General features: G+C 47.6%; 1 protein-coding gene across 2 annotated transcripts in view; it reads right to left on the reverse strand.

Annotated features, from left to right (window-relative positions):
* LOC119295905 (ATP-dependent Clp protease proteolytic subunit 6, chloroplastic-like) overlaps positions 1-13,024 on the reverse strand; it is a 22,759-nt gene that overhangs the window by 7,498 nt on the left and 2,237 nt on the right. For both annotated transcript variants that reach the window (XM_037574335.1, XM_037574334.1), the window contains exons 3-5: positions 10,212-10,281; positions 9,854-10,058; positions 9,645-9,710 (exon numbers count right to left, since the gene is read on the reverse strand). In XM_037574335.1, coding sequence (XP_037430232.1) covers positions 9,645-9,710; positions 9,854-10,058; positions 10,212-10,281 — 341 coding nt within the window. The remainder of the gene's footprint in view (positions 1-9,644; positions 9,711-9,853; positions 10,059-10,211; positions 10,282-13,024) is intronic.

Below are 13,024 nucleotides of genomic sequence, written 5' to 3' on the forward strand. Positions count from 1 at the left end.
CAACGCAACCAAAAGTCCGAACTTATGGAAAGGGCTAGGCAATCCACATATACACTTCAACACCCCCTCTCACGTGTGAAGCGAAAAGTCAACACATGGATAGACTCAGAGGTATGGCTCAAGAGGCTCATACATGGACACAAAGGGGGGAACAACAATTTTGGATAAATTGCGAAAGCCAGGACTTGAACTCAAGACCTTAGCCCTGATACCATGTTAAGCTTCATGCACTAGCCAACGCAACCAAAAGTCCGAACTGATGGAGGGAGGTGGGCAATATATTTCAACACTCCCCCTCACGTCTAGGCTATTTTAGTCCTTAGACGTGGGATCGATGTAGGCCGCAGAATCGTTTTATTTAATACTGTGTTGACAGGGTCTTAACTCCGCCTATGTCTTCTCGGCAATCGGCATAGCCGGTCCCAAGCCCGGGTAAAGGAGGAGGGTTGTGATAGGCTTGGCGAGCCAACGTAAAAACTAGCCAGTCCCATAGGTATGAAACCCATTTGAGCGAGAGTAGTACTAGGATGGGTGACCTCCTGGGAAGTCGTCGTGAAAGGGTTTCATATCTAAGGGTTGTGATAGGCTTGGTGAGCCAAATAAAAACTAGCCAGTCTTTTGGGTATGAAACCCATTTGGGCGAGAGTAGTACTAGGATGGGTGACCTCCTGGGAAGTCCTCGTGAAAGGGTTTCATATCTAGCCTACCCCAACTTTTTTGGGATTAAAGGCTTCGTAAGCGTAAGCAAGCGTGTGTTGACAGGGTCTTGAACTCAAGACCTCTTGGCTCGGATACCATGTTGAATTCATGCTCTAGCCAACGCAACCAAAAGTCCGAACTTATGGAAAGGGCTAGGCAATCCACATATACACTTCAACACCATCAAGATGATGTAGATGGCCAGAAGATGGTCCTTTCCACCCCACCTACACCACATGAGTGGACCTACAGAGGTAATAATAGAGGTGATGGTGATACTCTTGTTCCACTAGTGGACATTGATTACATCTCCCTATTGTCATGCCTCATGCTAGTTTGACTCCCTTATGTGATGACTTATTACCCATTTATGATCAGTATGATGATGTTCATGTGGAGTCTATTAGTTGTGATGCTATGTTGCATAGGATATCTTGTGAGAATTCTTTAGATCACATCATGTTTGATAATACTCTTGCTTTGTCATATGCTATGGGTGAGATTTCCAAATTCACACATTTCCAATCTCATCATAGTAACTATGCATATCCCATAAAATTCAATCCTTTGGCAAGTATGGCATAGATGACAAATTCATGGTTCTTGGCATTTGCATAAGTTGTAATAATATTGCGATGCGTCCGTTACATAATTTGAGCAACTCTTTGCATATGCCTTGCCATGACATTTTAGCATGGAATTTGTGGATAACCACACATGTCTTGCATTCAATATATTGCATACTTGCCATCCTCATGATTTTGTTTGCGAGCATGGTAGCACTATAAACCTTTCATGCGGAACCAAATTTTCCATGCAAACCAATAATAATGCTATGGCCATGCATTGCTTTACATGTTCAATTTCTCCATGTTTTGCTTCAAGTACTTGCATTGCAAGCAACCATGCCTATACTATTGCTAGCAACCCATAGTTTTCTCATGCATGATGGAGAACTTGATACATCTTTTGTGTTGCATGATACCAATAATTGAGTGCACCATATGGATCCCATGACAAAAAGTGCTATACATACATCATACTTTTGCTCCACTTCAGGTCTCCATTATGTTGTACCACACAACCATCCTTTCATGATGGATGATAGTTTCTTGTATCATGCATCAAATTTTTTACGGATTGCATATCTTTTGCTAACTCCCACACGCACATACAAATCATGATGGATGATGTGTACATATAGCACGCGCACACATTGTTTCCTTTTCAATATTGTGTAGGTGCCCACACTCGTCAACCTCGCAAGCGCACGAGTTGACGAAAAGAGCTCCTGAGAGCAAGCAAGGTGTGCGCTACCATGGAGCTTCTCCACCATTCCTCTTCGCGACAAGACTTTGCGACCTTATTCTACATGGCACTCACATGGTTATGGGTTACTGTTCATTTTCACAATTTGTGCCCATCTTGCCATGATCATTCCTATTACAATGACATGCATTTGTGACCCATTCTTTGCATTATACATGACCCATCCTTCTATTCATTGTATTTGTATTTGCAAGCTTGGTGGAGATATCCATTGCTATTGTCATGTTCCACTTTTGGTACATGCCTATAATGATACTTGTGTTGGAAGAGCCATGATTATGCATCGTTCCTTCCATAGGACTTCTACCTAACACAGTGATGTTTGCCCCATGATTGTGTCGCATATGCTTTGTATGTTGCATCACACATGGTTGATACTTTATCTTTCCATGGGGTTGATGACAACTATTTTGATGCTTTGCACATGATTGGTATTGCATATTGTCATAAGTCTCCCTTTGTTGCACCTCCCATGTTGAACATTTGCTAATTGTTGTTGTTGAATGCAACGATGTTCTTATGCTTGAACATGAGACTACCCCCATAGGTTTGAGATCTTCTCGTATTCCATGTGACGCATGTTTTATTTCCTTCTTTGCACAATATGCATGATGATCATTGTTGCTATGTCAAATGCAATGCATATGCCAGTCATGCATTGACTATATTCTGTGTTAATGGTTATGTGCAAGAGAAGAGACACATCATGATAGATGATGTGTTTATCTACCATGCACATACGTTCCTTGTTTTGTTTTGTTCATGTGTAGGTAATATCGACTACTCGTCTACTCCTACACACCATGAGTTGACCATACGAGCTCTTGAGAGCGAGCCAAGTACACTTTCCACCGACGCGCTACTATCACACATTTGCTTGTCCCTTGACATTGTGAAATACGCACAAGGACAAGCTTTCAAGGTGATCTCTTTCTCTTTTGAGAATCCCTAACCTTGAGCATGGAAATTTTGGATCACACCACATGTGTTGCATGCATCATGTCGCCTTGTTGTTCTTTTCGGCTAATTACTTGCACACATGATTGTGATATTGATTTGACGCATGATTGCCACTTTTTCATGACTCTTGATGAATATACCTTGTGTGTTGTATCAAACTTGTTGATTCCGAGCTAAGAATAATGATGGAAAGGGCTGAACCCATGCCTGTCTCCCGGGTCACTCTCGTGACTACAAAGCCCCGATCCCCAACCCCCCACCCCCCGCGCGAGCGTCGCCCCCCACAGAGACCTATATCGCCACCAGTTGTGTACTTGTCGTCGTCAAAGGAGGCCCAAGGGCAAAGCCCTGCGACGGATGACGGCAGCAAGGACGCACGCCGTCCATGCTCGCAACCCTCCGTACTCTCTTAGCTTCGTTCTTTGCCTCCGACATCGAGATCCAGACCACACCGGCTACCTCAGGCACGCACGCCTATCCATCCCCGGCCTCGGACGCGCTCCCGTGCGTGCACACTCCTCTCTCTGCCTCGCTCTCGGCTATTCCACCCGCAAACGGGACGCTCGTCCCTCTCCTAGCTCCACATCTCCCATTCACTGCTCCACCTCTTTAGGAAAGTCTACGGCAATGCTGCTTCTCCCCAACACCCCTCCCACATCGACGCCCCCTGTTGTGCTCGGTCACCACCGAATAAACAGGCCCCGCCTCCGCGCTCCACCCGTGGCCGCCAACCATGGTAGTCCCTGTCGTGGCATGCTGGGCTGCCTCCTGCTCGTCCTTGGTGGCTGAGGCACCGGCCCAGCCCCAACGCGAGCCTCGGCGTCGACCTTCACCACCACTCCACCCCCATGACATTTGCGGTTACTAGGTGCCCCGATGTCACCCCCTGCTCTGTGCGCCCCCGCGCGGCGCATGGCTTGCCGGACCTCGACCTCCCGCCCTCGTGTGGCACGGGACCAACCCCTGCCTACATCTTCTCCGCTTTCAACATGCCCCTGTTAAGTCGGCTCCCCTCGGCAAGGGTGGCCAGGCTCTATGCTCGCAATGACATGCCGCTCGTTTGCCTAGTTCTCGCCGGATCCACAAAAGGTTCCCTGCATCCCATGTGCAACATGCTTTGGTGCGCCCCGTCCGGCCTCCACGACTCAACCTTCAGTTGTGTGATGTCGGATACGGGGTCTTCCGGTCGCTTATGGGGTGTGTTTCGTTGCCTCGGCTAGTTGTGGCTCTGTCCGGCTCTGGGAGAAATCCTTGCGCTGCTTCAGTGCTTGCAACAATGACGCCTTTGGGCACTCCGTTTCTTCTTGGAGGTGTTATGGAAGGGGTTCATGATTATCCCACTGCTTATCTAAGGCGCGGCTTTGTAGCTAGGATTCCCTTCGCTCCACTCTTTGGGTTCCTCTACTTTGCCTCCGACCGTTGTGCCTCCTGCTCTCCTCATGTTGATGTCTCTTCCTCAGCAACCCTGATAATCTCCTCTTCTCGCCATGTGAGCTGCTTGCAACACTCTGTCCGGCTTCTGCTTGGATCCTTTGTTCTCGCCAACTTGTGGTTGTGTGTCCTCCATCATGGTCTATAGCCGGCCTTAGTTGAGATATTTTCTTCTGAGGCCTCTTTGTGAGCTTGTCACTCTCCGTCACTTCTCACCAACTAACAATATCTTCCAGTGGTGAACTAGCATTCTCTATGCATCCTTGCTCAACTAGCGTCTTTCCCTCCGTCATTATCACCTCGCCACAGGCAAGACCACCCTAATCTTTGGTGTTGGATGGCTAGGGACCTGCAATGGTGCAACCCCCTGGTGGTGGAACCATGCATTATCTTGCGCCACTGGTTTCGATGTTGCTAATGCTCGTGTGCTCTCATGGCGACCTCTGAGTTTGCCTCCTTGTTGTCTTGCTAGGGCCGCCTTGTAGATGGTTATGCATAACATGTGTTGCTCCACCCAACTACCTACTCCCTCCGGTCCTTTTTACTCCGCATATTAGATTTTTGTCAAGTCAAACATTGCAAAATTTGACCAAATTTATAGTAACAACATCTACAATATCAAATATATATACTATGAAACTACATTTCATAACGAATCTAACAATATTGATTTGGCATTGTGAATGTTCATACTTTTTTCTATGTGCCTGGTCAAAGTAGAGACGCTTTGACTTTGGACAAAACTTATATGCAGACTAGAAAGGACCGGAGGGAGTATTTCTTTAGGTTGTTCGACTTTGCTTTGTGTTGTAACTATTTACGGGGTTTCTTGTGTTTTCTTGCTTCGACTTTGTTTTTGCCCCTCGGGTTGTACGATTTTTTGATCTGGTTTTCCTCATAAACAGGATCAAGGTTTTCGATCTGGTCTTCCTCATAAACCAGATTATGGTTTTCGACCTGGTTTCCCTCGTAAACTGGCTCATTTTCTTTGAATAGAGATCAATATTCAGGTGGGGATTCCTCCTCCCCCTCCCCCACCCCGGTGACATGTTCAAAGAAAGAACTCATTGCTTCCATGCCTTTACAATATGTTTTGGAACAATGTCCTTACCTCACATATGCCATGCACTCTTGATTGTTACATTTCTCACTCTGTTGCCCACACACATTGAACAATTGTTCTTTCTATTGTCTTAAATGTAGCATTACTTTAACCACAACCTTTGCACACTACGATGGATTGTCTTGCACTTTGGATTGCCTATTGCACGTCATACTCTCATGCACTTGAGGACACATGTGTTTAGGCATCCCCTTAGGAACTTTGTCATTCTTTACTTTGACGACACATTCCTATATCACAAACCACGTACATGCATACATTTGCTGGGATGACCACTACCTCACATTTGCATGTTTGTGATCATAAAGTTCTATTGCTTCTAGTCCATGAATATGATGTCTTTGGCCGTGCTCACTTCCTACACTTATATGCCATGAAGCATTTCCTTGTCACATCTTATGCTAAGCACAATGCTGACACTTGTTGGGTGAATCACCACATGAAAAATAGATAGCATTCATGCGAAAACCTTTGTGTTTCCAAGTGTTCGTTCCGTTTGCTCATTTTAAAGGGATCGCAAGGCGATGCCGTCATGAGACATCTTGCCTGCGAGAAGATATACACTATACTGACTGACAAGTGTTTCGGGAACCTTCCTAAGGTGAATTCCTTCCTATTGAGCCATCTTGATATGAACTTTATGAATAGACTACACTTACATTGTTCTTTCCTTCTTGTTGTTTGCATGATACATGTCTCATGGATGGGCGAGCGACAATGAAGAGTGGCCATATAGAACGTCAAGATGATGAGTACGTGGCGATCAACAAGTTCTACTCTTGCAACGACTTCAATCTATCTCTTTCCATGGTGATGTAGATTTCCATCCAAGGTCAGATCTTTCCCAAGGGGGAGAGAGGTGCGGAGCACCCAAGGGTCATCACCATGCTTTGGCTCCATTGCCAAGGGACACGCGCATCACATATACTAAGGTGAATTCCATCCTTTATGTGTCTACTTGGTTTCTTCTTGGATGGTATACTACTTGACCCTTCCCCCTCGTGTATGTATAAGTTTGAGCTCAACTTCACATATATCGAGAAGTGCAAGCTAAAGGGAGCAACAACACCATCCCTGAGGGAAGCATGGAAGAGGAAGAAGAAGAAGAACTAGCAGCCGGACTATCCGGCCACCATGTCCGACTGTCCGGCCTATAGACGGATAAAACAACTACTTGACTTATTGTCTAGCTGTTTGTCAGGGATTAGCGTCGAAAGCACCCGAGAACAAAATGGCAAAGCCGGACTGTCCGGCCACCACCCCAAATTGTCCGGCCTCTAGAGATCAGCAGCAGTCTGACCCCACACCAGCCATGGAGACACGCATCCATCAGGCGTCGGACTGTCCGGCCGCTATCCCGGAAGCAGCTCCACTCCTGAAGCAACTTCTACACCATGGACTTGCAGACGCAATCAATGCCGGATCGCCTCCCAAGCTTCCTTGGTTATCCTCTTGACAGCTAGGGCGTGGACCATCTCTTGCGGCACGCCTCTCAGGACGGCCTCGAGCGCCATGCGATCTTCATGGTGGTCTACGTCATCGAATTCGACGGTGTCCCGTAGACCACGACCTCCATCTTCACTCAAGAGGCTCCAATCCTCATAGTTGCTCTGAATCAGTTGCGGGAACAGCGCACCGCCGACTTCCATCACCACGCGCTGGACGACCACCACTGGACCATCATGGCGACGCCCGCGCCTTGGCTACGCAGAAGGGGAACGTCGACGATAGACGTGCCACTGTGGTTTGTGACCGGTGTGGCCATCCACTGAAGCTGACATGGTCTTGGATCAACACCTTACTCTAATGCCAAATATTAGAAACAGGTCAAAGTAGAGAAGCAGAGGGGAGCTAGGGCTGAACACAGGATAGTTTGATTTCTTGAAGCTATTTTTTGTATTGTTGCCTTGAGGCATATATATATAGGACAGGGCAAGTCGGTTGCTAAGTCTGAACCGACCATGCAGCTCTAGCAGCTGCTAGTACAAGCAAAAAGCAAATTGACTACTAGCTGTCTAGGTGCATACACTATCTTACAAGGAAATGCAGCTACAGCTAAGTAACACGAGGAGTACAGCTAAAACGTTGAAAGCAACCTACAGTGAGTGACTAGGTGGAGTGCCACATCGACGGTTAAATGCCAACCAACCCCAGTAGAATGGTCAAAAATCCTATGATTAGCAACATTCTTATTCTCGGGTTCTTAATCAGGTACATTTGTGTCAAAATTAATTCTTAAGCTAGGTATTGGTTTTAACATGCACATAGTTTCAAAAGTGGAATGTTTCTTTAGCAACAAATTTAAGATTACCTAAGAACCCAATTACACTAAAGCTTCATTTTTGTTACATCTTACTTATAGTTTTACATGTCTACCGTGAGCATTCAAATCAGCACAAGCAAAAAAAAGTTAGTATCAGACATGTGAACTGAAGATTATTTCACAAATCTAGCCACATAAACATGCGTTGCTCTGTTAGTTTTGTAGGAAATAGGAGAGTCTAACAGTAGACATTTACCACACATAATGCGAGTCCCTGTCTGGAGTACACGGGTTTTCCTGTTTTACGGATAAGTTCACACTTCATCATTTTACAACACTATTTTTCTGACTATCCCATGAAACATCCTATGACACCACCATCATTACCAATCTAAGGGCCTGAGACTCAGCAAAAGAAAAACCTCATTATATGTCGTAAAAAGATGCTAAGAGAAGTGAAAGAAGGCAAAAGAAGCAATGGTGAAGCTCCATGTGTACTAGCACATATGCCCGTGCGTTGCAACGGGTAAAATTGATGTTTTGTACAAACATAATGTCCCACAGTACCAGATTCTCTATGAAGAACATGCTGCAACGCAGCGTCCTTCTACAAAATAAACATAAAAAAATACGTTGCAATTTAGCCGTGTTCATATTTTCTTTGCCAGGCATAATCTCCCACTGATTTCATTTAAGTATAATCCTTTTTTTAATGGCATTTAAGTATAATCCTTTTATTAATTACTATGACGTCCTCACCCGTTTTAGTTGGGAATCAAATCCTTCCTTTTCTAGTTTAGTAGCCCCAACACATTGAAGCCTACAGATCCTTCCTTTTAATTATCCTACCTTTTTACCTCAAATCCTTCATGTAGAATTTATTAAGACCACATCTTTCTTTTAGTTATTCCACCGGTTTACCCATAATTCTTTCTTTAATTAGTCACATCCGTTTAAATATTCTATTTAAGCCCACAATCCTTCCTTTATTAGCTCATTCCTTAGTTAGCTTGCCCTAAACATGATGACTGCCACTCGTATATTTAGAGTGAGTTGGGATTAGTAAATGTGAAAGACGCATAAGTCGTTGGTTGTTACATCGAAGAGCTAGACAGGAGGTCCTAGGTTCAATTCCCACAATGTTGATTTATTTTGACCCAATTATTTTTCGCGGTCTCTATGAAAGCCCATAAAAGGCCCATCAACATACAAGTACCTGGCCCAGATCGCTTAGCGTGTGTAAATCAAACGAAAAGGACTAAACCAAACCAAGGATACCTATTCCCTTTAATAGTAGGTATAGATGTACAAGACATAAGTACTTGGCCTAGCCAGCCCAAAAAACAGTTTCTAAGGCTAAACCAGAGTTGGGAAATGAGGCATGTCACATGTGGCAAGCAGAACCGTACCAAAGCCCACTTGGAGCTGCCCAGCACAGGAATTGCTCAGGTTTATGTACCAATTTAAGATTACAACTCCTGTAAACAATACCATGGACACAAGAGCAGCTTTTGCATAACATTATTATTTCCTTTTAATACTACGAGTAAGCTCACTGGCTCGTTTTATACATAAGCTCACTGGCCAAGGAGGTCTATACACGACGGACTCAAAATTGTTTGGTGCTGTGTGTGCAATGATTCTAGTGCCAACAACATAAATCTTAATCAGATGGAAGAATTCTTGTGACGGGTGAACAAGAAACAAAATATATATAATGGAACTAGAAATATTAAGAATGTAGCATGAATTATAGTGGTGAATTACAATGATTATAGATAATGTACCCATGACATGCAATCATAAATTGCTAAGCTGGAGAGATTATAGATAACGTACCCAGGACATGCAATCATAAATTGCTAAGATAGAATAGAGACTTCCGCCAGGGCAGTTAAGATAGATCTGATATAGAAGAACACATTGAGTAATTCAACAAATCGAGGGGCCAGATACACGCGCGCGCGCGCGACACACACACACACAATAAGGCAAATGTTACGTTATAAAATTAATTTTGAACCTCCAATAAAAAAATGTACACTAACCAGAATATCACCCTCTTCATCTATAGCAGAAAGTGTGACAAGCTGTGATATCACACGTTGTGCCACTTGCGAGTTAACATATTGACCAATGAAGATTATACGGTTTCCTAGCAGTACGGTTGCCAGATCCAGAGGGCCACCAGGAGTCATGATAGCAGGCATTAAAGGTGGATTTTCATTCTCTGATGCCACGATTGTATTTTTCCTATAGAATAGATAATCATTTACAGTTATGGGTGCATTTCAGTCCACAAACTATTGACTGGAAAAGGAAATAATCAGCCTTCTTATACACAACCTATATTAAAAATAGACAAGGATAAGAAGATAGCAACCATGGTAGCTTCAAATGTATCACCTCGGATAAGATTGACTGTGTATCCTCTCATCCAACCGTGCAGAAACACCTGATGTTAAAACTTGCAGTCCTATATGTACAATTTGAGTGAGACAGAAACTCGATATGTTGGCAATAATACCATGAAGAGAAAAAACATGGACTGCAGAAAAATTGTGTGAAAGAATGTGCAGCACAATATATTCTCCGTCCTTACGGTTTGGGTTACAGAATGGCGAGAGGGATGGCAGGAGACGATATCAGGAGCTAAGGTTAGAACACAAGGGATAACTAGGGAGACAGTCACCACCATGCTCTGGCATGGCTTGTCCCCTAGCATCGTGCCAGCTTGCGCAAGGCTATGAGTACAGCATGTTTTGGCTCCTCAAAAAAGAAATGAACAAATCTGAGGCCTAGGATCCAACCACTTTCGACCAGTCTTTCTCCAAGTTACCCGAACACTGGTCAGCATCAGCCAACTAAAGTCAGTTTACCGAAAAAGGCTTTCGCCCCGCTTTATATATAAAGCAATGATCAACAGCATCCAGTACAAACGCACTCCCCCACAACACACGCGCACACACACACCCAAGGCAGGATACATAGGCGCTGAGCGCAACAACACCATCCCTAGCACTACGCGAAGAGGTGGAGCCGCATATGACGAACCCTGGGCTCCAAGGCGGCGCCTTCAGGAAGGAGACGACACCAGAGCGCCGCCACCGCCCAATCCAAGGATCAGAGTTTCCCCTGGAGCAACACGACGGGCAATGAGAGCCGCGACGACGCCTTCAAGAAGGGAACGAGCTTCGCCGCCGCCGGTCCATCCGAAGATAGAGCAGGTTTTCACCCCGGCCACCATTCACCGCCACCGAACGCCACACCCCGGCTACCACGCCGTCCACACGGCCGTGGAAACCGGGCAGCACCAAGCCACGGACTCTACCCATGAGCAGCGCAAACCAACCACTAGGGCCGCCGCCCCAGCATCCAGGACCTAGACACCACCTCACCCGAGATCTGCCGCACCCCAACCAAAGGCACAAGCGGAAAGGACCCGCCTTTCACACCCCTAGGCTGCCCCAGTGCCGAGACCCGACAGGTCGGCCAGAACTGGCCTCCATCGCCCTGTCCAGCGGCACCGGGCGCGAGACGAGCTCGGTCCTGCTGCCGGGCGCGAGACGAGCATGGTCCTGCTGCCGGCGCGAGACGAGCTTGGTCCTGCTGCCGGGCACGAGACGAGCTTGGTCCTGCTGCCGGGCGCGAGACAAGGTCAGTCCTGCTGCCGGGCGCGAGACGAGCTCGATCCTGCTGCCGAGTGCGAGGCGAGTGATGGATCGCAACAGGGGGAGGGCCAACCCTTCAACAAAGGTTGCATACGGATGACGAGGAAAGGGCTCGAAGGTCGAAACGGGCCGCCTACAAACGAGCCGACGTCGGAGAACCAGCCGCCGCCGCAACCGACCCGCCAAGAGCAGCAGCCACGCCGGGCCACTGCCCAACCTAGAGGACTCAAAGCATCGGAGCCGCCGGGCACGCACCGCCCACTACCACCCCGCTGCTACCTCCACCGAGCTGCGAAGAGGAAACCGCCGACCGTGGCCCAGGCCAAGCGCAGCCCGTGGCACAAGGGAGCCCCGCCTGCAGCACGATACGCCGCCGCCCCAGTCCACCCCACCACCACCGCCACCATACCGCGACCCTTACCTGTGACAAGGAGAGGCTGGCCGTGGCCAAAACCGCCCACAGCCCCCGCCGAAGGACAAGCCATCGGCACCGAATCCGGCCGGATCTGGCCCGGGTCGCCCCACGCGCCACCACCAGGAGAAGATCCACCGCAGCCGCCGCGCGCCGTACAGGTCCCAGGACGCCGGCGCGCCGCCGCCGTCCCGCGCTCCCAGCGCCGCGCAGCCGGGCCCGCGGCCACCCGACGCCCCCGAGCCAGCAGCCGACCACGCCGAGGGGGAGAGACTCCCCGCCGCCACCCACGCCGGCCGGGCTTTGCCCGGCGGCGCGTCGCGGTGGCGGCGGGGGAGGGAGGCCGGGAGGAGGGGATGAGGAGGAGGAAGCTAGGGTTGCCCCCGAGGTCGCTCACGGGAGCGGCTCAGGGGAGGAGCTATGTCCTAAAGTCAGTTTCAGCAACCTAGCCCACTCAAGTTGGTTGCTTGCCAGCTTATACTGTTTTAGTGCAGAGGTTGCAAACCCAGCACCAAAACAAACGACAACTTCAATATTCCCATTAGTCATCAATTGTCACGTTAAAGATAGACTTCCTCTTCAAACCATCTTGATTTGTGCTAATACAATCAGATTGATGAAACATTCACTACTGCTACGGAAGATATAGCTTTTGCTACATATATGCTTTCATCCACGCTTGATGCATTCTGAAATGTTAGGCACAGACAATAATGTGCATAACTGTTCAACAGAAAATACAAATGATTGCACAGTGTAAGCTGGATTACACAAGTTTATCATCAATTTATGGTATGCAATGGGTGGCTTAGAGCATCTACAATAGATGGTCCAAATGTAAAAGTAACTAACTTTTGGACCATCTAAGGCCAAAAACGCAGCTCCAACAAACGGTCCATATGTAAAAAAAAATTGGACCGCGGCCTCCTCGTGATGTAAAATGCAACACCTCGCGGTGCAAATTTACATCACGAGGTGCATTTGGTCCAAAACCAGCCGCCGCCCGCGAACGTACAACCGCCACTTCATTTCCTTTCCCGCCCGCACACCCGCGACCTCCCGCCCGTCCGCCGCCACCCCGCCGCCGCCCCCACAACCCGCCGCCGCCCCGCCGCACTCCGCCTGCATCAGATCCG

The sequence above is a fragment of the Triticum dicoccoides genome, chromosome 4B (assembly GCF_002162155.2).
Source record: "Triticum dicoccoides isolate Atlit2015 ecotype Zavitan chromosome 4B, WEW_v2.0, whole genome shotgun sequence".
NCBI classification, from domain to species: Eukaryota; Viridiplantae; Streptophyta; class Magnoliopsida; order Poales; family Poaceae; genus Triticum; species Triticum dicoccoides.